Below are 26,753 nucleotides of genomic sequence, written 5' to 3'. Positions count from 1 at the left end.
CTTTTTGTAATGTTTCAATACTGGGGTGATCCCAGAATAAAGATGGGAAAACATAAAAAAATAGAAGGTCTAACTCTCCCTTTCCAAACAAAGCTTCTTTTGAATTTCCAAACCGGGGGGGGGGGGGGGTTCTTCATAAACATACAAGGCAAAAACTTGCTTGGAAATTGAGTTTTTAATTAGCTCCTAAGGAAACCACATAACCAGCCAGATTTCAGGCACATGGATAGTTCAATGTTATAGCGCAACTTATTCAGTTGTATTTGACAGTCTATTAGAAAAACAGCTATGAAAGGCCAAACAACAACAAGTGCCTCCTGACAATTTTGGTCCAACATCTGGGAGTTGCTGGACCTTTCTTTCTCATGTTATCTTCCTTGACTAAATTAAAGAGCCCGTTAGTACCCAGCATTATCACTCCACAAGAGTACTTAGCCATTGTAAACACTCTGGCATCATCGCTGACTTAGCACTGGGAAATGAGAAAAAAGGAGGAAGCAGCTACACTGCCCCCCCCCTCACTAAATCACTCTAAGGAGTGATGGGAGCACATCTAGGGAAAGAGGAGGCCACGTGATCGTGTCTTTCTTCTACTTAATGCTATTTTTATACTCCCTTCCACTTCACTAATCTCATAATGGCCCAGCACTACAAACACCAGTCCTAGAACATGTCAAATGCAAACTCTTACCCAGCAAGCTTGTATGAAAGTAAGTGCTCAGAAAGGTCAGGTGAGGCCTCATGCGGTGGTATGTACGCCAAATCTCACAGTATTCTCACCATATGGTCACTTCATGTCTCCCAGTTACCACGCCGCATTTCTTAGCCTATCTTCAACTATGAAAACTTTTTTACAATGTGTATTTTGAAAGCTGCTGGTTTTATTTATATTGGGGGGGGGGACTAGGCTAAGTTAAAAAATATCTAATTTCATTAATAATTTTAATGCATATTTTATATTTTATATAAACTGCTTAGATGTTTTGATAAATAAGCATTATACAATAAAATAAATAAGACAGAATTGTGGGCCCAGTATTGAAAATGGCAGTAATATGCCGAACTTCGTCTTCTCCCCTCCACAATAATTAATAGTATTTACATACATTGTGACATCATAGTGTTCTGTATTCCATCAGCAGCAGAAGTGAATGATGTTGATGGCAAACATGGCATATAATGGTATCCTCATGACATGACACAGGTAATTACTACAAGAGAATATGGTGGAGAGAGAAGGGAGTTCAGTGCATGGCTGCCATTCCATTAGCAAACATACATTGAGAATCACTTCAGTCTAGCTAGGTCTCTTACCATGCAGGTTAGACAACTCTAATGTGCCCAACACAGGGATGCATTTGAAAAGTGTCCAGTTGGTGCAAAATGCTAGATCGAAGTTGGGAGTACATCTACGCTATACCAAATTAATTGGCTTCTGATCTCTTTTAAGGCCCAATTCAAAGTGCTGACCTTTAGAGACCTACATAGTTAAGGACCTGTATACCTAAAAGCCGTTGAACTTGCCTGCTTATTTTGTTCTCCACATTCCACTACCAAGTGAAGTGGTGAGTAAGTGGGACAGGGGCTTCTCGGTGGTGGCACCTTAGCTGTTGAACTCTCTGATGTGGAAGATTCAGCTGGTTCCCTTTCTTGCACCTCAAGGTTCTAGCTGAAAACATGTTATTGTCATGTAATTTACTGAAGGCTGCCGTTCTTGCCTTTCGGTATTTCTAGTTATTATTTTATATTAATTGTTGTTCTATGATGATGGTTAGTGCGAGGATGCTATTTTAGGGTGGGAAGATGGGATGGAAATGTAGAAAAAATATATAAATGACATGCTGCTGAACTCTCCCTGCGTGACACACACAATCTTGGGGCAAAAGGGTCGTCTACATCCAGGGCCCTCTCAGATGCTCTTCTTCAACTGTATTTATTTCTTTGTCCCTTTTCTGCTCTTCCGTGGCTCAATTAGTGCCCTCCAATTCTTGCTCTAGGGATTCTTTCCTCTCTTCATCTGTTCTGACCAGTTCTTTTTCCAAATCATCTAAGTTCATAATAATTTTTGCTGCCCCCTCTGCACCTCCTAATCTTTTCATATTGTTCTGTTTTTCATCTAATCTACTTTTAAATCTGCTCTGCAATAAAACCTTAACCTATAGAGGATATTGGATAAGCATTGTTGTATAGGAGCTTCGGAATTAGCAAACCTATTGCAGTATCAGTGTCATCAGTCGGGTAATGGTGGATGGAGTCACAGGGATAATCAGCATCCCTGTGTATTTTTGGCTTATCTAGAGGGATATTGCTTTTATATCTCTTTCCATGATATACCTGATGCTATCTCTTAAATTCAATTAGTTAACCAAACCAGGCATTACTCTTGTTTACGGTACAGGCAAAACCAGATGTGGCTTGTTTCAGATTTCTCTCTTTAGACCTGGGACAACATCTGGGGAAATGCTTCTGTAATTACTCTCTAAGCTAGAAGTCATTACCTCAGTTGATCTATATGAGCTCACAAGATTAGACATTAAGGGGAAATTAGACCAGAGTTGACCACATCAAACAACAACTGAAAGGTTGAGCATCTGTACATGTTTCTCTCCCCTCTGACCACTGATTGCCTCACGATCCAGTCAGCACAGCAATTTCCAAACAATGTGAGACTACGAACTCAACCATATAGCAGCTATTGAGACCAGGAGCCATCAGCTGTGGAAGGAACACAAAATACAGTTTGGGGGAAGAGAATAGGGGGGGATGACACATAAATGAAATTCGAAGCTGTTATGATCTATCTAACCCAGTATTGAATCCTCTAACATCAGGATCACCAATCTCTTTGGGCAAGTGGGCACATTGGAATTTTGAGGAAAGTGTCACAAAATGGATTCAATGGGGGCATAAAACTGCTGGTGGTGTAGCATAGCACAAAATAGCTGCCACACCTGAAAGAACAAAAAAAGAGAAAGGATCACAAAATGGTGTATGTGGTGTGTATGTGAAAACATCTATATCAGCCACTGCTGCGCTCACAGAAATAAGCTATGTGCACTTCTCCTGAATTCAGAATGGAAGGGACAATGGTGTCCAATTCTGGCTTTCAACTGAATGGAGTTATGTTTAAGAGAGAGTGTTCAATGCAGGACATACTGGGACAGTGGAAGGAATTCATTGTCATACTCTTCTGATTGTTTTGTCAGTGCAAATGAAGCAACCCCCCTTCCCTCCACCAGTGTGCCAGCCTGGGGGTTATCCCAATCCTCCTGAGTCAATTTAAGGGGGCGCAGGGGTACACTCAGAGAGAGGAGGAAGGAAAGCCCCATTACACAAGCAGAAGTCCTTTGTGCAGGGCTTCCACCTATGAGACTCATTAGGTGAATCCCACCTGGTGCCAATAGTAACTGAGCAGGAAAAACAAACAGTGTTCTTTAAATTTAAGGAGACTTTTCCAGATGTCGTGTGCTGGTGACCCTCTTAGTAGAGTCTCTCCAAGGTCTTAGGTGAAGCATTTGCCAGCCCTCCTACCTGAGATACGTTAAGGGTGAAGACAGACGTACAGTACATAATTTTGGTAGTGAGCCTGATGTGGAAGTGCAATTACCTTGCATTTTTAAAAGTCACAGCTATGGTGTTAATTTCAGATTTCTTGGCTGTCACATAGCCCACGTAAACTGGACATGTAAATAATCCTGACTCTATGATTCTATATGTCTTCACATTGGGGATGCAGGAACGATTTGTAGCTGTACCAGTTTTCCAGAATCCCTGTTTTGGTCGGCCACTGGAGGGCAGTGAGATGACTGCAAGAAGTGATGCTTCATGCAGGCTTTTTTTTTTTGTACAAAGTCTATTGGTGTTGGCAGCGGGAAGACAATACTGTATAGATGGCAGAGTTCCTTTTCTATCCCGTTTTCTAACGTTCCAACATAGCTCCTAAAATCCTGGCAAGACCGAGAACAGAAACTCGGAAGCAGCTGGGCAGAAAGGAGCAGGCCATATTCTTAATGGCTGAGGTCGGAAGGACTACAGATACAGTGGTACCTCAGGTTAAGTACTTAATTCGTTCTGGAGGTCCGTACTTAACCTGAAACTGTTCTTAACCTGAAGCACCACTTTAGCTAATGGGGCCTCCTGCTGCTGCCGCGCCACCGGAGCACGATTTCTGTTCTCACCCTGAAGCAAAGTTCTTAACCTGAAGCACTATTTCTGGGTTAGCGGAGTCTGTAACCTGAAGCATATGTAACCTGAAGCGTATGTAACCCGAGGTACCACTGTACACTGTATCTGAAGAAGTCTGCATGCACATCAAAGCTCATACCAATACTGTAACAAACTTAGTTGGTCTCTAAGGTGCTACTGGAAGGAAATTTTGTTATTTTGTTTTGACTACGGCAGACCAACACGGCTACCTACCTGTATACAGATACACTATTCCTGTGAACAGCTGTTATTTGTTCCTATGAGAGGAAAGTCCAGCAATGCACTTGGGCACAATGGTTTAGTGCCACAGTGCCAGCCTGCTGACGCAGGCAGAAATTCCACTGAAAGCAACAGCAATTCCTTTCCCATCTGAAGGAATGGGAAATCTGAAGAGGGGCAACAGCAATTCCTTTCCCATCTGAAGGAAGTTTTGGGCTTGTAGGGTGAGGGGGTAGTTATGTTCCTGGTGCCCCCTCCCAAATCAAGTGCTTGGTTTGGGAGAGAAAGCTGCAATGGAGAAGGTTGATTCTTTCTCACTGAGCACAGCTTCTGGTTTGAAAGGGGAGCTGTTTTCCTTACTCCTCATAACCTGGAGGCCATGTTTGCTTGAAGGGGAAATGGGGTTGGGGGGCAGCAGAGCCCACAATAGATGAAGACTGGAGAAAAGAGGCAGGTAGTTTATGTTGGAGTTCATGGCACAGCAGCAACTAAGATATCATTATCATGCCCCGAGGTATTTGCTCGAGTGTGAACACTCAGCAGCCCACACTCCTTCTTGCATATTCATAACGTGAGCCTGGAATACATGGCTTGCGAATGGTGCTGATAAATGGGGCCAGGCAGCAGAAGAGAGCCATTTTAGGTATGCAGCCAGCCTAACCAGAATAAGCGTTTGGGAAATTATAGATGCAGCAGGAAATGCAAAAGCCGATTTTTGTGTTGTTTACAAAAACAGCTTTGTAATGTCCCAGCCTAATTCTCACTGGGTTTTTAAAAATGTCCTTTTAAATGTGATTCGATCGGTTAAAATTGAGGCGCACTCCATCTAGTGGTTTGTTTTTAAAATGCTATCTCTCTAGTGCCCATGTGAGCATAAGGGAGGGGGGCGGAGTGCGGGGGGGGGGAGAATCAGTCCAAAGGAGCGGGGGGGGGGAATCAGGCTGACGAACTACAAATACCAGAAGCTCTCAGGGCAGCGTCGGAAGGCCTCGGAAAGTAGGCCGACCGACCCCGTTAGATAGCAGCAAATTTAACGTTTAAAGCAAATTTGCTTTATTGCATGGTTACCCCTTGTAGATGAGAACAGCATTTTGCAGAATAATATCCCCGAATTTCTCTGCCCGCTTATTCATATTGTGCATCCCCCTCCACCCACCCAGCCGCCCGCCCGGCTTGCTTCGCGTCAGCTCCGCTTGCCTTTTGCCGCAAAGGCTGCTGAGACCCGCATAAGGCTGCAGGCGGAGGGAAGGCGCGCAGCGGCCGCGGCCAGCATTTCAGAGCCATGGAAAAACTGCTGAAATCCGAACTGAAAACCACCGTGCTGAAGGCATTTGGGAGCTCGGGAGGAGGGTGCATAAGCCAAGGGCAGAGCTATGAAACCGACCACGGGCGAGTGTTCGTTAAAATCAACAGCAAGCCTCAGGTTCACGGCGATATCGATAGAGCTCCCTAAATATTAATATATGGCTGCAGTTGGGGATGAGGGGAGACGGGGAGGGGGGCGTAACTTGGCAGCAGACGGTGATTGGCTAGTTGAAAGCTCGTCTGTTGGGCGAATTGTGGGGAGAGGTCTGCACTACTGTATTCCTATCTGCGCCACAATCAAACTCGTTCGAAAAGAGTTTCCAACTCTTGACTGCACAGGGGGCGTGATAGGTTTTCCATAGCTGGATCATCGAGTTAATATTTAGAAGATAAATAGCTATGCAGTGATTTTAACGGGTGTGTATGTCTGAAATAAAAATGCAATTGGGGCTGCCCCAAACTTCAAAGCACTTGCCCTAAAAGCCCCATTTTTTTGCCTCCAGAAATTTGCAGCCAAATGTTGCAGACATTTAGATGAAATTGTAATCTGCATGTCTGTATGGTGGTGGATACCTGCCTCCTCCTTTAACCAGCCTCAGCTCTTTCCGAGCATTTTTTATGGTGCAAATTTTGACGTGGGAAATCAAGCAGAAGAAACATACGTAGATTCGTTTGTCCAAAGTGAGAAACGCCTACTGTATTGTGCTGATTTCCCTGTAGGTGTGCAAATGAATGTGCAGATCTATTCAAAGAGAATGTTCAGGTCAACGTTATGCTGATCAACCAAATGAATTCAAACTGCAGCAAATGTTATCTCACTTTGTACACAAGGCTTAATAATTCTCTCATTGGCCTACTTTCCCCATGTACATTAGTGTGTGTGTGTGTGTGTGTGTGTATTTTCTTGGGGTAGGACAAGCCACAAATCTAAATAACTGATGCACACGCAGTCCTAATGCACAGCTAAATAAGTGTTCTCAGTAACGTTATTCTTTCTGACCAGGCTAGGACAATGTTTGAGGGTGAAATGGCAAGCTTAATAGCTATTCAGCAAACCAACACTCTGCGGGTTCCCCAGCCCATCAAAGTGATCGATCTTCCAGGAGGTGGAGCAGCATTTGCCATGGAGTACCTAAAAATGAAGAGTCTCGGCAAGTAAGATAGTGCCACGGCTGTCCCCTTGTTAAAATATTGGCCACGGATTTATAGTTCTGCTCTGTTGTCTCTCAGTTCTGAAAAGTGTCTGTTTTACTGTCTTTAAATAACATGTCTCTGGAAGTGAATTTAAGGGAATTAACAAGCGCACATCCACATCGCATTATGGGATGCCTTCAGTGAAGTTATGCCAGCGGGGGACTTCTGTCTTCACTTGCTTCAGCAACATGTATGCTGTATCTTGACAATTATATGCATCTGTCAGAAGTCTGAGAATGTCCATACTATGTTATCTGTCTTATATGGAATGTTTTGGCTAGATTGGCCTCCTGAAGTTTACTGGGCCAACTGCTAGCATTCAGACTTCACAGGACTTTAAAAAAAATAATCTATAAAATGTTAAAGTTTGATCTTGCTATTTGGTCTTGACTGAAGTGTGGATACAGCTATCCAAAGGCCAGCGATGCACAAGTCATAGCTTCGTAAGGCTTTTCTCCCTCAGAAGTTTGCAGCCCTTCCACTTTGGCAGTTCAGCTCAAAATTAAAAGTAGATGTAGCACCTAAAACAAAATTAATGCCTTTCCCATAAGGTTTTGGCTTTGAGTTACCAGAAGAGTGCCATGCAAAGACATTCCGGGTTCTGTTGTTTAGAGAAAGTGATGCTTTAGCTGAGATTCCTGCATTGCAGGGGGTTGGACTAGGGTGACTCTTGGGGTTCCTTCCAACTCTTTGATTCTATACGTTGGTGTGAAATGTTTGGTTTGTATATAAAATCAAGCTGGTTTTGAAATTTCCTGATACATAATATTGGGATATGTTTCTTTGTTCTTCTAGATATTCTGCAAAACTGGGAGAGCAAGTAGCAGATATTCACCTTTACAACCAAAAACTTGGAGAAAAAATAAAGAGAGAAGAAAACACAGTTGGTAGAGTGTAGTTTCTATGTACCAACATAACTTTGTAATAGTATTATTACAAAAGAATTGCAGAAGCAGACTTGAAAGAGAAGTTGCTGAATTGCAACTGAAAACTATGGAGGGACCTGGTCTTAATAGAGATACTGGATTCCTGTCTCATTACATATGCTAATCATCTGCATACTATCCCTTGCTTTTTCCTGTAGGACTAATTGCAGTCTTTAACAGTCGTCCACAGGTTTACTATACCCATTGAGTCAATCACTCAGCTCCTACTACCCTCCTGAGAAAAACCCCACCCCACTCTCCCACTATATATAAGGGTCTGGTGACTTCTGTTTCAGTGTATCTGAAGAAGTGTGCATGCACACGAAAGCTTATACCCAGAACAAACTTAGTTGGTCTCTAAGGTGCTACTGGACTATGTATGTATGTATGTATGTATGTGTGTGTGTGTGTGTGTATGTGTGTATATATATATATATATATATATATATATATATATATATATGCAGGTTTTGGTGTCTTCGGGTGTCTTCCCGTGTAAGAGTTGGGGTGTCTAGGCGACGTTTCGACGAGGTCTCACTCGTCATCTTCAGGCTGGTGCTTTCGGCTTCTTGTTACTGGAACAGAGCAGGATCTCAGTGTTTGAGTTCCTATAAATACTGTTGAGGGGGTGTGGTGTATAGCCTCCAACGTTCTGGGCAGAGAGGAAGTTCCCAGGTTAGTGTGTCTTTTCTTCTTTTGTTCATTAATTACTTGAGGGATATCTTGAGTGATTTCTTGAGTGATATTCTGAGTACCACTTAGGAGGGTCATTAGGTGTGGATTAGTTGCTAAAGCTTTCGTGTCTTGACCTCTTGACCTTGTGAAGAGTTTTTTCTGAGAAGATGGCTGTACTGCACTTAGTTGTGCTCTGGCTTGGCTTCGTGTATAGGGGCGAGCTGTGGTTTTGTGCCCTGTGCCAGCCAGATCTGTGTAGGGATTGCAGGGGGGTGCAGCATCCGGAGGTGCCACTATGGTTTGGCTACTGGATGGTGTCTGTAATTTATCTGTGGAGAGGGTCTGGGTTTGGGTCTGGTGTGGTTGATTGGAGATGGCGTTCTGTGTGCCTCTGGTTCTGGTGTCGGTTTTTGTGGGGAGGGCTATTTTCCAGATGTCTGGCAGGCGGGACGTATCGTCACGCTTGTTCATGTTGTGAGGGTGTTTCTCTATCTCGATGGCTTCCATGATTATTCTCTTGTGGTGGTGTTCCATGTTAAAGAGCAATTTGGAGTCTGAAAAATTAATTTCGTGTCCTGTTTCTTTCATGTGTTGGTAAAGAGAGGAAGTTTTTTCTTCTTTTTTGACGGCATTCTTGTGTTCTGTGATACGTGCATTTATTCGTCTGTTTGTTTGTCCAATGTACGTGGCTGGGCAGACTTTGCAGGGTATTTCATAGACCCCTTGGTTTTCTAACTGGATTTTATCTTTGGGGTTTCTGAGGATATTGGCTATTTTTTGGTTGGTGCAAAAGGCTGTTTTGATATTGTGTTTATGGAGGATTTTGCTAATTTTATCTGTAGTGCCCTTGATATAAGGAAGGAGGGCCATGCCATTGTTTTCTTCTGTGTCTTGCTTTTTGGGGGGTGTTTCTTTTTGGATTAGCTTCGTAACCCTGTTTTGCTGGTATCCGTTGGCGATTAACACATTTGAAAGATTCTGTAACTCAGTTGTCAAGTGGTCTTTGTCAGCCAGGCGTTTGGTTCTGGAGATGAGAGTCTTGGCTACGGAGTTTATTTGTGCAGGGTGGTGGTGTGATTGTGCATGTAAGTAGCGGTTGGTGTGTGTTTTTTTCCGGTAGATAGTGTGTCCTAGGGAGCCATCAGGTTTTTTGTAGATTAGGACGTCAAGGAAGGGAAGTTGGTTGTTGGCTTCTATTTCCATAGTGAATTGTATTTTGGGGTGTAGGCTGTTGAGATGTGTGAGGAAGCTATCTAGTTTTTTCTTCCCGTGTGGCCAAATTACAAAGGTGTCGTCAACATACCTGAGCCAAAGTTTGGGTTTGTGTTCTGACTTGTCTAAAGCATTGGTTTCAAAGTGTTCCATGTACAGATTTGCGATGACCGGTGAGAGGGGTGATCCCATAGGTGCTCCTTCTATCTGTTTGTATCTTTGTCCATTGTGGATGAAGTACGTGTTGGTTAGGCAGTGGTTGGTCAGGTCCAGGATGTATTCGGGGGGATTGTATTTGTTTTGAATGGCTGTCAAGGCTTCATTAATGGGCACTTGTGTGAAGAGAGATACAACATCGAAGCTCACAAGTAGGTCGTCGGGATGTAGGTTTTGCTTCTTTATTGTTTCTATGAACTGGAAGGAGTTTGTAACGTGTGAAGCGATAGATTCTGCATAGGGCTGAAGTTGCTTAGCGAGAAATTTAGCGAGATTTTGTAGAGGTGAGCCTATGGAGCTGACTATTGGTCTGAGTGGTGTTCCTTCTTTGTGTATCTTGGGGAGACCGTAGAGTTTGGGGCATCTGGATGATTTTTCTCTGGGGATGATTCTTAGCTGGATTTCTTCACTGATAGGAGAGGCTTTTATTTTGGATTTGGTGGTTTTTTCCAGATAGGTGGTGGGATCTGTTTTTATAGGTTGGTAGGTAGGGTCTTGGAGTAGATTTGATAGTTTTGCTTGGTAGTCCGATGTGTTCATCACAACAGTGGCATTACCTTTGTCTGCTGGGAGAATGATTATGTTGTTGTCTTTCCTCAGGTTGGTGAGTGCTTTCTGTTCTTCTTTGTGTAAATTGCTTCTGGGTGGTTTGCTGGAGCAGAGGATGTTGGTGACTTCAAGTCTGATTTTATTGGCTTCATCTGGGTTGATTTTGGTTAGGCTAGCTTCGACTCCGCATATGATGTTTTCCGTGGGGATGCGTCTCGGGGCGACTGCAAAGTTGAAACCTTTGGAGAGTACTTTGGTTTCAGTTGAGGTGAGGATCCTGTCTGATATGTTATGTACTGTTTGTTTCATGGGTTGTTGTGGAGGGTGGCTGGGCTTCTGGCGTTTCTCTAGTTTGTGGAGTTTGTTGGTGTGTGTGTCTGTCTTATGTGCGGACTCCGTTTCAGCTCTCCAAACGGCTAGTTGTTTGCATTTGTCCCAGAGTGCAGGGTGGATTTTGTTACAAAGTTTGAGGTGAAGAGTGAGCAGATCTTTGTTGGTTTGGTTTAGTAGGTATCTTTTCTTATGTAGTTCGTTTCTGATTAGGGATAGTTCAGTTCGTTTCAGGATCCTTTCGGTAGCTGGGGTTTTAGAGTGGAATTTAAGTTGGAAGCATGTGGGAATTAAGTTGTTGTCTCGGCAGTTGCGTAGGAACAAGAGATCACATAAGATGGTGGCTCTTCGGATTTCTAGTTTCTCGTAGGTTCTTGTCAGCTGGAAGGTTTCCTCCCCGTAGAGGTGAGATATTTGCTTTCGTAGATTTTCACGGGTACAGGAATGCAGGTTTTGGTGTCTTCGGGTGTCTTCCCGTGTAAGAGTTGGGGTGTCTAGGCGACGTTTCGACGAGGTCTCACTCGTCATCTTCAGGCTGGTGCTTTCGGCTTCTTGTTACTGGAACAGAGCAGGATCTCAGTGTTTGAGTTCCTATAAATACTGTTGAGGGGGTGTGGTGTATAGCCTCCAACGTTCTGGGCAGAGAGGAAGTTCCCAGGTTAGTGTGTCTTTTCTTCTTTTGTTCATTAATTACTTGAGGGATATCTTGAGTGATTTCTTGAGTGATATTCTGAGTACCACTTAGGAGGGTCATTAGGTGTGGATTAGTTGCTAAAGCTTTCGTGTCTTGACCTCTTGACCTTGTGAAGAGTTTTTTCTGAGAAGATGGCTGTACTGCACTTAGTTGTGCTCTGGCTTGGCTTCGTGTATAGGGGCGAGCTGTGGTTTTGTGCCCTGTGCCAGCCAGATCTGTGTAGGGATTGCAGGGGGGTGCAGCATCCGGAGGTGCCACTATGGTTTGGCTACTGGATGGTGTCTGTAATTTATCTGTGGAGAGGGTCTGGGTTTGGGTCTGGTGTGGTTGATTGGAGATGGCGTTCTGTGTGCCTCTGGTTCTGGTGTCGGTTTTTGTGGGGAGGGCTATTTTCCAGATGTCTGGCAGGCGGGACGTATCGTCACGCTTGTTCATGTTGTGAGGGTGTTTCTCTATCTCGATGGCTTCCATGATTATTCTCTTGTGGTGGTGTTCCATGTTAAAGAGCAATTTGGAGCCTGAAAAATTAATTTCGTGTCCTGTTTCTTTCATGTGTTGGTAAAGAGAGGAAGTTTTTTCTTCTTTTTTGACGGCATTCTTGTGTTCTGCGATACGTGCATTTATTCGTCTGTTTGTTTGTTCAATGTACGTGGCTGGGCAGACTTTGCAGGGTATTTCATAGACCCCTTGGTTTTCTAACTGGATTTTATCTTTGGGGTTTCTGAGGATATTGGCTATTTTTTGGTTGGTGCAAAAGGCTGTTTTGATATTGTGTTTATGGAGGATTTTGCTAATTTTATCTGTAGTGCCCTTGATATAAGGAAGGAGGGCCATGCCATTGTTTTCTTCTGTGTCTTGCTTTTTGGGGGGTGTTTCTTTTTGGATTAGCTTCGTAACCCTGTTTTGCTGGTATCCGTTGGCGATTAACACATTTGAAAGATTCTGTAACTCAGTTGTCAAGTGGTCTTTGTCAGCCAGGCGTTTGGTTCTGGAGATGAGAGTCTTGGCTACAGAGTTTATTTGTGCAGGGTGGTGGTGTGATTGTGCATGTAAGTAGCGGTTGGTGTGTGTTTTTTTCCGGTAGATAGTGTGTCCTAGGGAGCCATCAGGTTTTTTGTAGATTAGGACGTCAAGGAAGGGAAGTTGGTTGTTGGCTTCTATTTCCATAGTGAATTGTATTTTGGGGTGTAGGCTGTTGAGATGTGTGAGGAAGCTATCTAGTTTTTTCTTCCCGTGTGGCCAAATTACAAAGGTGTCGTCAACATACCTGAGCCAAAGTTTGGGTTTGTGTTCTGACTTGTCTAAAGCATTGGTTTCAAAGTGTTCCATGTACAGATTTGCGATGACCGGTGAGAGGGGTGATCCCATAGGTGCTCCTTCTATCTGTTTGTATCTTTGTCCATTGTGGATGAAGTACGTGTTGGTTAGGCAGTGGTTGGTCAGGTCCAGGATGTATTCGGGGGGATTGTATTTGTTTTGAATGGCTGTCAAGGCTTCATTAATGGGCACTTGTGTGAAGAGAGATACAACATCGAAGCTCACAAGTAGGTCGTCGGGATGTAGGTTTTGCTTCTTTATTGTTTCTATGAACTGGAAGGAGTTTGTAACGTGTGAAGCGATAGATTCTGCATAGGGCTGAAGTTGCTTAGCGAGAAATTTAGCGAGATTTTGTAGAGGTGAGCCTATGGAGCTGACTATTGGTCTGAGTGGTGTTCCTTCTTTGTGTATCTTGGGGAGACCGTAGAGTTTGGGGCATCTGGATGATTTTTCTCTGGGGATGATTCTTAGCTGGATTTCTTCACTGATAGGAGAGGCTTTTATTTTGGATTTGGTGGTTTTTTCCAGATAGGTGGTGGGATCTGTTTTTATAGGTTGGTAGGTAGGGTCTTGGAGTAGATTTGATAGTTTTGCTTGGTAGTCCGATGTGTTCATCACAACAGTGGCATTACCTTTGTCTGCTGGGAGAATGATTATGTTGTTGTCTTTCCTCAGGTTGGTGAGTGCTTTCTGTTCTTCTTTGTGTAAATTGCTTCTGGGTGGTTTGCTGGAGCAGAGGATGTTGGTGACTTCAAGTCTGATTTTATTGGCTTCATCTGGGTTGATTTTGGTTAGGCTAGCTTCGACTCCGCATATGATGTTTTCCGTGGGGATGCGTCTCGGGGCGACTGCAAAGTTGAAACCTTTGGAGAGTACTTTGGTTTCAGTTGAGGTGAGGATCCTGTCTGATATGTTATGTACTGTTTGTTTCATGGGTTGTTGTGGAGGGTGGCTGGGCTTCTGGCGTTTCTCTAGTTTGTGGAGTTTGTTGGTGTGTGTGTCTGTCTTATGTGCGGACTCCGTTTCAGCTCTCCAAACGGCTAGTTGTTTGCATTTGTCCCAGAGTGCAGGGTGGATTTTGTTACAAAGTTTGAGGTGAAGAGTGAGAAGATCTTTGTTGGTTTGGTTTAGTAGGTATCTTTTCTTATGTAGTTCGTTTCTGATTAGGGATAGTTCAGTTCGTTTCAGGATCCTTTCGGTAGCTGGGGTTTTAGAGTGGAATTTAAGTTGGAAGCATGTGGGAATTAAGTTGTTGTCTCGGCAGTTGCGTAGGAACAAGAGATCACATAAGATGGTGGCTCTTCGGATTTCTAGTTTCTCGTAGGTTCTTGTCAGCTGGAAGGTTTCCTCCCCGTAGAGGTGAGATATTTGCTTTCGTAGATTTTCACGGGTACAGGAATGCAGGTTTTGGTGTCTTCGGGTGTCTTCCCGTGTAAGAGTTGGGGTGTCTAGGCGACGTTTCGACGAGGTCTCACTCGTCATCTTCAGGCTGGTGCTTTCGGCTTCTTGTTACTGGAACAGAGCAGGATCTCAGTGTTTGAGTTCCTATAAATACTGTTGAGGGGGTGTGGTGTATAGCCTCCAACGTTCTGGGCAGAGAGGAAGTTCCCAGGTTAGTGTGTCTTTTCTTCTTTTGTTCATTAATTACTTGAGGGATATCTTGAGTGATTTCTTGAGTGATATTCTGAGTACCACTTAGGAGGGTCATTAGGTGTGGATTAGTTGCTAAAGCTTTCGTGTCTTGACCTCTTGACCTTGTGAAGAGTTTTTTCTGAGAAGATGGCTGTACTGCACTTAGTTGTGCTCTGGCTTGGCTTCGTGTATAGGGGCGAGCTGTGGTTTTGTGCCCTGTGCCAGCCAGATCTGTGTAGGGATTGCAGGGGGGTGCAGCATCCGGAGGTGCCACTATGGTTTGGCTACTGGATGGTGTCTGTAATTTATCTGTGGAGAGGGTCTGGGTTTGGGTCTGGTGTGGTTGATTGGAGATGGCGTTCTGTGTGCCTCTGGTTCTGGTGTCGGTTTTTGTGGGGAGGGCTATTTTCCAGATGTCTGGCAGGCGGGACGTATCGTCACGCTTGTTCATGTTGTGAGGGTGTTTCTCTATCAGACTCCAAATTGCTCTTTAACATGGAACACCACCACAAGAGAATAATCATGGAAGCCATCGAGATAGAGAAACACCCTCACAACATGAACAAGCGTGACGATACGTCCCGCCTGCCAGACATCTGGAAAATAGCCCTCCCCACAAAAACCGACACCAGAACCAGAGGCACACAGAACGCCATCTCCAATCAACCACACCAGACCCAAACCCAGACCCTCTCCACAGATAAATTACAGACACCATCCAGTAGCCAAACCATAGTGGCACCTCCGGATGCTGCACCCCCCTGCAATCCCTACACAGATCTGGCTGGCACAGGGCACAAAACCACAGCTCGCCCCTATACACGAAGCCAAGCCAGAGCACAACTAAGTGCAGTACAGCCATCTTCTCAGAAAAAACTCTTCACAAGGTCAAGAGGTCAAGACACGAAAGCTTTAGCAACTAATCCACACCTAATGACCCTCCTAAGTGGTACTCAGAATATCACTCAAGAAATCACTCAAGATATCCCTCAAGTAATTAATGAACAAAAGAAGAAAAGACACACTAACCTGGGAACTTCCTCTCTGCCCAGAACGTTGGAGGCTATACACCACACCCCCTCAACAGTATTTATAGGAACTCAAACACTGAGATCCTGCTCTGTTCCAGTAACAAGAAGCCGAAAGCACCAGCCTGAAGATGACGAGTGAGACCTCGTCGAAACGTCGCCTAGACACCCCAACTCTTACACGGGAAGACACCCGAAGACACCAAAACCTGCATTCCTGTACCCGTGAAAATCTACGAAAGCAAATATCTCACCTCTACGGGGAGGAAACCTTCCAGCTGACAAGAACCTACGAGAAACTAGAAATCCGAAGAGCCACCATCTTATGTGATCTCTTGTTCCTACGCAACTGCCGAGACAACAACTTAATTCCCACATGCTTCCAACTTAAATTCCACTCTAAAACCCCAGCTACCGAAAGGATCCTGAAACGAACTGAACTATCCCTAATCAGAAACGAACTACATAAGAAAAGATACCTACTAAACCAAACCAACAAAGATCTGCTCACTCTTCACCTCAAACTTTGTAACAAAATCCACCCTGCACTCTGGGACAAATGCAAACAACTAGCCGTTTGGAGAGCTGAAACGGAGTCCGCACATAAGACAGACACACACACCAACAAACTCCACAAACTAGAGAAACGCCAGAAGCCCAGCCACCCTCCACAACAACCCATGAAACAAACAGTACATAACATATCAGACAGGATCCTCACCTCAACTGAAACCAAAGTACTCTCCAAAGGTTTCAACTTTGCAGTCGCCCCGAGACGCATCCCCACGGAAAACATCATATGCGGAGTCGAAGCTAGCCTAACCAAAATCAACCCAGATGAAGCCAATAAAATCAGACTTGAAGTCACCAACATCCTCTGCTCCAGCAAACCACCCAGAAGCAATTTACACAAAGAAGAACAGAAAGCACTCACCAACCTGAGGAAAGACAACAACATAATCATTCTCCCAGCAGACAAAGGTAATGCCACTGTTGTGATGAACACATCGGACTACCAAGCAAAACTATCAAATCTACTCCAAGACCCTACCTACCAACCTATAAAAACAGATCCCACCACCTATCTGGAAAAAACCACCAAATCCAAAATAAAAGCCTCTCCTATCAGTGAAGAAATCCAGCTAAGAATCATCCCCAGAGAAAAATCATCCAGATGCCCCAAACTCTACGGTCTCCCCAAGATACACAAAGAAGGAACACCACTCAGACCAATAGTCAGCTCCATAGGCTCACCTCTACAAAATCTCGCTAAATTTCTCGCTAAGCAACTTCAGCCCTATGCAGAATCTATCGCTTCACACGTTACAAACTCCTTCCAGTTCATAGAAACAATAAAGAAGCAAAACCTACATCCCGACGACCTACTTGTGAGCTTCGATGTTGTATCTCTCTTCACACAAGTGCCCATTAATGAAGCCTTGACAGCCATTCAAAACAAATACAATCCCCCCGAATACATCCTGGACCTGACCAACCACTGCCTAACCAACACGTACTTCATCCACAATGGACAAAGATACAAACAGATAGAAGGAGCACCTATGGGATCACCCCTCTCACCGGTCATCGCAAATCTGTACATGGAACACTTTGAAACCAATGCTTTAGACAAGTCAGAACACAAACCCAAACTTTGGCTCAGGTATGTTGACGACACCTTTGTAATTTGGCCACACGGGAAGAAAAAACTAGATAGCTTCCTCACACATCTCAACAGCCTACACCCCAAAATACAATTCACTATGGAAATAGAAGCCAACAACCAACTTCCCTTCCTTGACGTCCTAATCTACAAAAAACCTGATGGCTCCCTAGGACACACTATCTACCGGAAAAAAACACACACCAACCGCTACTTACATGCACAATCACACCACCACCCTGCACAAATAAACTCCGTAGCCAAGACTCTCATCTCCAGAACCAAACGCCTGGCTGACAAAGACCACTTGACAACTGAGTTACAGAATCTTTCAAATGTGTTAATCGCCAACGGATACCAGCAAAACAGGGTTACGAAGCTAATCCAAAAAGAAACACCCCCCAAAAAGCAAGACACAGAAGAAAACAATGGCATGGCCCTCCTTCCTTATATCAAGGGCACTACAGATAAAATTAGCAAAATCCTCCATAAACACAATATCAAAACAGCCTTTTGCACCAACCAAAAAATAGCCAATATCCTCAGAAACCCCAAAGATAAAATCCAGTTAGAAAACCAAGGGGTCTATGAAATACCCTGCAAAGTCTGCCCAGCCACGTACATTGGACAAACAAACAGACGAATAAATGCACGTATCGCAGAACACAAGAATGCCGTCAAAAAAGAAGAAAAAACTTCCTCTCTTTACCAACACATGAAAGAAACAGGACACGAAATTAATTTTTCAGACTCCAAATTGCTCTTTAACATGGAACACCACCACAAGAGAATAATCATGGAAGCCATCGAGATAGAGAAACACCCTCACAACATGAACAAGCGTGACGATACGTCCCGCCTGCCAGACATCTGGAAAATAGCCCTCCCCACAAAAACCGACACCAGAACCAGAGGCACACAGAACGCCATCTCCAATCAACCACACCAGACCCAAACCCAGACCCTCTCCACAGATAAATTACAGACACCATCCAGTAGCCAAACCATAGTGGCACCTCCGGATGCTGCACCCCCCTGCAATCCCTACACAGATCTGGCTGGCACAGGGCACAAAACCACAGCTCGCCCCTATACACGAAGCCAAGCCAGAGCACAACTAAGTGCAGTACAGCCATCTTCTCAGAAAAAACTCTTCACAAGGTCAAGAGGTCAAGACACGAAAGCTTTAGCAACTAATCCACACCTAATGACCCTCCTAAGTGGTACTCAGAATATCACTCAAGAAATCACTCAAGATATCCCTCAAGTAATTAATGAACAAAAGAAGAAAAGACACACTAACCTGGGAACTTCCTCTCTGCCCAGAACGTTGGAGGCTATACACCACACCCCCTCAACAGTATTTATTGGAACTCAAACACTGAGATCCTGCTCTGTTCCAGTAACAAGAAGCCGAAAGCACCAGCCTGAAGATGACGAGTGAGACCTCGTCGAAACGTCGCCTAGACACCCCAACTCTTACACGGGAAGACACCCGAAGACACCAAAACCTGCATTCCTGTACCCGTGAAAATCTACGAAAGCATATATATATATATATATATATATGCAGGTTTTGGTGTCTTCGGGTGTCTTCCCGTGTAAGAGTTGGGGTGTCTAGGCGACGTTTCGACGAGGTCTCACTCGTCATCTTCAGGATGGTGCTTTCGGCTTCTTGTTACTAGAACAGAGCAGGATCTAAGTGCAGTACAGCCATCTTCTCAGAAAAACTTTTCACAAGCTCAAGAGGTCAAGACACGAAAGCTTTAGCAACTAATCCACACCTAATGACCCTCCTAAGTGGTACTCAGAATATCACTCAAGAAATCACTCAAGATATCCCTCAAGTAATTAAGGAACAAAAGAAGAAAAGGCACACTAACCTGGGAACTCCCTCTCTGCCCAGAACGTTGGAGGCTATACACCACACCCCCTCAACACTATGCAGAATCTATCGCTTCACACGTTACAAACTCCTTCCAGTTCATAGAAACAATAAAGAAGCAAAACCTACATCCCGACGACCTACTTGTGAGCTTCGATGTTGTATCTCTCTTCACACAAGTGCCCATTAATGAAGCCTTGACAGCCATTCAAAACAAATACAATCCCCCCGAATACATCCTGGACCTGACCAACCACTGCCTAACCAACACGTACTTCATCCACAATGGACAAAGATATAAACAGATAGAAGGAGCACCTATGGGATCACCCCTCTCACCGGTCATCGCAAATCTGTACATGGAACACTTTGAAACCAATGCTTTAGACAAGTCAGAACACAAACCCAAACTTTGGCTCAGATATGTTGACGACACCTTTGTAATTTGGCCACACGGGAAGGAAAAACTAGATAGCTTCCTCACACATCTCAACAGCCTACACCCCAAAATACAATTCACTATGGAAATAGAAGCCAACAACCAACTTCCCTTCCTTGACGTCCTAATCTACAAAAAACCTGATGGCTCCCTAGGACACACTATCTACCGGAAAAAAACACACACCAACCGCTACTTACATGCACAATCACACCACCACCCTGCACAAATAAACTCCGTAGCCAAGACTCTCATCTCCAGAACCAAACGCCTGGCTGACAAGGACCACTTGACAACTGAGTTACAGAATCTCTCAAATGTGTTAATCGCCAACGGATACCAACAAAACAGGGTTACGAAGCTAATCCAAAAAGAAACACCCCCCAAAAAGCAAGACACAGAAGAAAACAATGGCATGGCCCTCCTTCCTTATATCAAGGGCACTACAGATAAAATTAGCAAAATCCTCCATAAACACAATATCAAAACAGCCTTTTGCACCAACCAAAAAATAGCCAATATCCTCAGAAACCCAAAAGATAAAATCCAGTTAGAAAACCAAGGGGTCTATGAAATACCCTGCAAAGTCTGCCCAGCCACGTACATTGGACAAACAAACAGACGAATAAATGCACGTATCGCAGAACACAAGAATGCCGTCAAAAAAGAAGAAAAAACTTCCTCTCTTTACCAACACATGAAAGAAACAGGACACGAAATTAATTTTGCAGATTCCAAATTGCTCTTTAACATGGAACATCACCACAAGAGAATAATCATGGAAGCCATCGAGATAGAGAAACACCCTCACAACATGAACAAGCGTGACGACACGTCCCGCCTGCCAGACATCTGGAAATTAGCCCTCCCCACAAAAACCGACACCAGAACCAGAGACACACAGAACGCCATCTCCAATCAACCACACCAGACCCAAACCCAGACCCTCTCCACAGATAAAGTACAGACACCATCCAGTAGCCAAACCATAGTGGCACCTCCGGATGCTGCACCCCCCTGCAATCCCTACACAGATCTGGCTGGCACAGGGCACAAAACCACAGCTCGCCCCTATACACGAAGCCAAGCCAGAGCACAACTAAGTGCAGTACAGCCATCTTCTCAGAAAAACTTTTCACAAGCTCAAGAGGTCAAGACACGAAAGCTTTAGCAACTAATCCACACCTAATGACCCTCCTAAGTGGTACTCAGAATATCACTCAAGAAATCACTCAAGATATCCCTCAAGTAATTAAGGAACAAAAGAAGAAAAGGCACACTAACCTGGGAACTCCCTCTCTGCCCAGAACGTTGGAGGCTATACACCACACCCCCTCAACAGTATTTATAGGAACTCAAACACTGAGATCCTGCTCTGTTCTAGTAACAAGAAGCTGAAAGCACCAGCCTGAAGATGACGAGTGAGACCTCGTCGAAACGTCGCCTAGACACCCCAACTCTTACACGGGAAGACACCCGAAGACACCAAAACCTGCATTCCTGTACCCGTGAAAATCTACGAAAGCATATATATATATATATATATATATATATATATATATATATTGACTGTGTCAGACCAACATGGCTACCTACCTGAATTTGTAATAGTAGTTCCTACTTTGGTTGGTGACATCCAGAGTAAGTTGGTTGTTGCACTTAAGTGTTTCTTAAATTAGCAGGACTTGCACACAGCTGTTGGTTTTTTTTCTGGATGAAAATTGAGGTGTTTGTTAGGTACCACGGTGTTAAGAGCAATTTGAACAGCATGCAGCTAATGATAGTGGTACAAATAATTTGCTGCTTAGTTCGAGTTTAAGGTTTTGTCACGTACTACAACGTCAAAAACACTTTTGCAGATATAATGATGGTACAAAAAGTAGCCACTTTCTGCATCAAGAGGGATTGGCTGCTTTTACATTTTGCACCCTTGCTTTGATTAGTTTTGTTGTTGTTGAACAGGGAAAGGTGCAGGCCAGACAGAACCTCATCATGTGGATAAGTTTGGATTCCACATTGTCACCTGCTGTGGCTATATAGCTCAGGTAAGCTCCTCCTTTTATTTCTTAAAAAGAAAGAGAAGTTGGAAGGGACCCTTAAAGACAGCTAGATCAGGGGTTAGCAAACTTTTTCAGCCGGTGACCGGTCCACTGTCCCTCAGACCTTATGGGGGGCCGGATTATATTATTTTTGGGGAAAAGAACGAATTCCTATGCCCCACAAATAACCCAGAGATGCATTTTAAATAAAAGCACACATTCTGCTTATGTAAAAACACCAGGCAGGCCCCACAAATAACCCATGCATTTTAAATAAAAGGGTACAATCTACTCATGTAAAAACACGTTGATTTCTGGACCGTCTGTGGGCCGAATTTTGAAGGCGATTGGGCCGGATCCGGCCCCCAGGCCTTAGTTTGCCTACTCATGATCTAGACCAACCCCCTGGCATATTTTTGCTTTGTAGGTGAATGAATGGCAAAGTGACTGGCCCACTTTCTTCATACGTCACCGTCTCCAAGCCCAAATGGATTTGATTGAAAGAGATTACGGAGACAGAGAAGCAAGGGAATTGTGGTCTCGGTTAAAGGTAGGTGAGAGATGCTAGACTGCCACAATATGAGAGAGAGAGAGAAGGCACTGTGGCTAAGCTGGAACCATGCTTGCATCTCTAACTTGCCACCTCACTCTTGACAGAATTTTACTATAGACGTGAGGTTTCCTTCCTATCCAGCCTGCTTTCCTTGAGTCCTCTAGATCAGTGTTTCCCAACCTTTTTTGGGCAAAGGCACACTTGTTTGATGAAAAAAATCTCGAGGCACACCACCATTACAGCCCCGTGACGTCAGCGCGCAGCGTCACGCCGGGAGGGACGCACGAAAGTGTAAGTTTCAATTTTTTCCCCTCCCCCTTGCCGGGGAACCTCCAAGCTTTGGGGGTGGGGGGGAGGAGGCAGCAAAGCGATGCAGGAAGGAGTGCGCGGCTTGGCTGGGTGAGCTTTGGCAGGGGCAGGGAATGAGAGCCGCGAGGCGGGCGCTGCGGACAGAGGCGCTGCCCGCCGAGCTCGCAGGCAGCCAGGCAGGCAGACGGCGAGAGCCCCTCACTGGGCGGCCTCTCCTCGCCGCCGCCGCCCCGCCTCTCGCCGCCCGACTCACCCGCCTCCCTCCAGGCAACATCTCGCGGCACACCAGGCAACATCTCGCGGCACACTAGTGTGCCGCGGAACAGTGGTTGGGAAACACTGCTCTAGATCAGTGTTCCCCAACCTTGGGCCTCCAGCTGTTTTTGGAATACAATTCCCATCATCCTTGACCACTGGTCTTGCTACCGAGGGATGATGGGAGTTGTAGTCCAAAAACAGCTGGAGGCCCAAGGTTGGGGAACACTGCTCTAGATGACATTGCAAGGGATCATTGCCTTAGGAGAGCAAGAAAAATTCTCAGGGATGACTCACACCCCGGCCATCACCTCTTTAATCATCTACCCTCGGGCAGGAGATACAGAAGTATAATCAGCCGTACCAACAGGCTAAAAAATAGCTTCTATTCGTGGGCTGTTAGGCTGTTGAACGGAAAATAGCATAGCAAAATTGACTTGCGATATGGTGCGTTGTTCGATAAGAGATTGAGTGTTGGGGGGGTGAGGCTTGTTTAATTTAATTGTACACAGGTTGTACAATAACAATAAAGGTATTATTATTATTATTATTATTATTATTATTATTATTATTATTATTTCTCATTCCATTAGGGAGGCTAACAAAAACACATTGATATTTGCTCCCCATTTTCACTAGTGGTGAGAATTCCATGGATTTTCCATTACAAGGTTTTATTTTCTTTCACTGAGCAAGCATAAAGGCCCGTGGGTGTCTTTGCAATATTTGTTGTATATTTGTATATAAAACAAATATTACAAAGACACCCACGGGCCTTTATGCTTGTTCAATGAAAGCAGAGCATGTTGGAAGCAAATAGGCACTCCTGCAGGACGCAGGAAAACTGATGAGCCAGTAGTGGATTCTTGAGAAGGATTTCTTGGCCCACTGCAGGCTCCCTCTCAGCTGCTTCTAATTCAGCTAAAAGCAGAGCTGTTGACCTTCTGATTCTAAATTCTTACGCCACATTTTTCTGCCACTGCCCCTAGCTCTGATCAGTGTCACATTCCAAAGTCAGGTGATATATTCCCAAATCATCAAGAAAAATGTCCCGGTCATTACCTATTAGTCCATCAGGCAAAATCATAGTGATAGGCTAAATCATGTTATTCATAACAGCAAAACTCATAGTATATATATAAAATGTAAAAATGATGCTAAAAGCAAGTAAAAAGACACAACATTCAGGACTTCATATATATTCTGATTTATATGTTTTGAGGCCTTATATTTTTCTTACTAAGCAATGTTCTACTTCTTTTCTTTAGACAGTTTTAAAGGTTTTTCATTTATGCTTTTTTACAGCCAAAGATTCCGGAGATGTTTTGTGACCTGGAGATAATTCCTGCACTCCTACATGGGGACCTGTGGGCAGGAAATGTAGCTGAAGATGACTCTGGTCCAATTCTTTTTGACCCTGCTTGTTTCTACGGTCATTCAGAATTTGAACTTGCAATTTCTATGATGTTTGGTGGCTTTAGCAGTTCTTTCTTCTCTGCTTACCACAGCAAAATCCCCAAAGCTCCAGGCTTTGAAAAGCGCAACAAACTTTACCAGCTATTTAACTATATTAACCACTGGAACCATTTTGGGACAGGATACCGAGGCCCCACTCTTAATGTTATGCGAAAGCTTTTAAAGTAACCCTCAAACATGGTCATCCTGAGTAAGTGATCTCCTGTTTGATGTTAGAACAACATCAGCTACAATGTTTTAAAGTGGATGGGAAGTCACCTGAAAGTTACAAAAGGCAAGAGCTAAGGTGACATTTGTACACATTTAATTCCTCACAAAATGCTTGCAGTGGTTTGGTATTTTTTGCATTCTCTTAATTGTCAACCAGCATATTAATGACCACTTTGATAAGGTAGGAAAACTGTGTGCTGTTTGTTGTTCTAGGGAGTGAACTCTGTAGCAAAGTGTACAAGCAGGATAAATGAGAGTTCCAGAATAGTAGATTTCAAAAACAGTATTTGCAAAAATGCAGTGGAGAAGATCCAGTCTCTGTGCCAGTGGATGTGATGTTATTCTCCTTCCTCTCCTCCCTCCTGCATTCCTTACTCTGCTCTGGAGGGTCCCACAGCTTTATTTTGTGGGGATACAGGGGCAGAAGGGCGGGGGAGGGGAGAATGATGGAGTCATTCCGTTTGCACAAATGGAAGACTGTTGGGCAAGTGGGATGTCACAACTGGATATCAACAAAGACTGCAAACCTGAGAGCCCATGTAAACATGTACACCAGCTTGTGTGGATGTAATGACTCCCTTGCTCAAACAGTTTAAAATAAACAACAACAACAATAATTTATACCCCGCCCATCTGGCAGGGCCTCCCCAGCCACTCTGGGTGGCTTGCAACAGGATATTAAAAACACAATAAAACATCAAACATTAAAAACTTCCCTAAAGAGGGCTGCCTTCAGATGTCTTCTAAAAGTCAGGTAGTTGTTTATTTCCTTAGACATCTGGTGAGAGAGTGTTCCACAGGGCGGGGGCCACTACCAAGAAGGCCCTCGGTACATTCGTGATTAAAATAGACAACAAAACAAATAATTAAACAGAAAACAGTTAAAACAATAAAATTTCAATTTTAATTCAAGTGAATCCTTGCCTAAACAGGTGTGCTTTCAGGAGCCAGCAGATTGCCAACACTGATTTATAGGCAAGCCAAAGCTTCAGTAGTAGGACCCCTGTATCCCAGCCAATAAAGCACTGCAGCTGTAGTCCTAGTACTATCACACTAATTTCTTTTTCCTTTTTAAAAAACAGTTTAATACGGATAAGGCTGCAGGTTGACAACAGTGATGGGGAACCTACTGTGGCTTTCCAGAGGTGCTGAACTACAGCTTCCATCATCCTTGATCACTAGCTGTGCTGGCTGGGTCTAATGGGAACTGGAATCCAGTATCACCAAACACAGTGGGAGTTACTGCTGAATTAATAAATGGGATTGATTGCATTACACGGATATACTCATAAATGTTAAAAGGATTGGGTCAATAAATTGCATTCTTTACATACAACTGCAAGTGACTGAAACATGTTAGAAGTATTTCAAAGCGTGCTTATTTTGTTTTAGTGTTAGGGTTGTCTGTCCTGGTTATTGTACATAATGAAATAATAAAGTAAGTGAGTACAGGCATACCTCAGAGATATTGCTGGTTCGGTTCCAGCCCACCACAATAAAGCGAAAATTGCAATAAAGTGAGTCACTTTTTTGTTTGTTTCCCAGTGCATATAAAAGTTACCTTTTCACTATAGTGTAGTCTATTGACCCAGCCCCCAGCCCCCCCATGGCTGCATGGGTGGGAGGGGAGAAACCTGGCTCCAGTCCTAGCCAGCTCCATTATCATGGCCAGAAGAGGGTTGATGGCATCAGGGGGCTTCCTTTCTCATCTTTGTAAAGAGCAATACTGTATCTGCGAAGTGCAATAAAGTGTGGTATGCCTGTACTGAAATAAATATTAGGTATTCTTGTTTGGCATGCTTTACATGCTTTACCCATGTTGTGCATTTTCGTAGCGCAGGACATGTAGCATTTAGAATTTTAAAGTATTTTTTTCAATTTTGTGATAGTGTGAGAATCATCATTCTGGGTTAAATGGAATGTTTGAGCAATCCTCATTTATGATAGGAAAGTGGAAATTAAAGCTGTCAAGTGATCAAAGGCTTAGCAAGCTCACTTTTTAAGTATACAGAATTTGAATGAAAATTGCTGTGCTACACTTACTATTTATGTAATATGCAATCCAAATAAAATGTTGTCATTGCACACAGAATTTGTAACTATAATTGCCATCAGCAAATAAGTGAGAGTGGGTTCAACATAGTTGTGAGACTGAAAAAATAATTATGAGCATGTATCCCCTCACCCTTGACAATTGCAGACTGCAACCAAACCATCCTTTCTCTAGCCATGAAGCTCACTTTATGGGTGATCTCAAGCCAATCAACATATCTATATCTCAGGGTTGTTCTGTAGATGAAAAGTGGTGTGGGAAGAGAATGGTGCATATTGTCCTGAGTTTCTTGGAGGATAAGCAGGATAAAAAAACATGGAAATAGTCTCAAATCTGTTTACAGATAAGCATAGGGACCTGCGGGACAC

General features: G+C 43.9%; 1 protein-coding gene across 2 annotated transcripts; it reads left to right on the top strand.

Moving 5' to 3' along the window:
- Positions 1-5,446: 5,446 nt before the first annotated feature.
- Positions 5,447-26,424, top strand: FN3K (fructosamine 3 kinase). Of its 2 annotated transcripts, none has more exons than XM_081183859.1 (6): positions 5,447-5,848; positions 6,734-6,885; positions 7,720-7,811; positions 21,453-21,535; positions 21,957-22,079; positions 23,952-26,424. In XM_081183859.1, the coding sequence occupies exons 1-6, from the start codon at positions 5,708-5,710 to the stop codon at positions 24,288-24,290; spliced, it is 930 nt and encodes a 309-aa protein (XP_081039985.1). In that variant the 5' UTR covers positions 5,447-5,707; the 3' UTR covers positions 24,291-26,424. The 2 variants fall into 2 exon arrangements, with proteins under 2 accessions (XP_081039985.1, XP_081039986.1); XM_081183860.1 differs by having other exon boundaries at positions 5,665-5,814.
- The last annotated feature ends 329 nt before the right edge of the window (positions 26,425-26,753 follow it).

The sequence above is a fragment of the Podarcis bocagei genome (assembly GCF_964188305.1).
Source record: "Podarcis bocagei genome assembly, chromosome: 2".
NCBI classification, from domain to species: Eukaryota; Metazoa; Chordata; class Lepidosauria; order Squamata; family Lacertidae; genus Podarcis; species Podarcis bocagei.
Note: the sequence above shows the minus strand (reverse complement) of the source record. Positions and strands in the feature narration are given on the sequence as shown.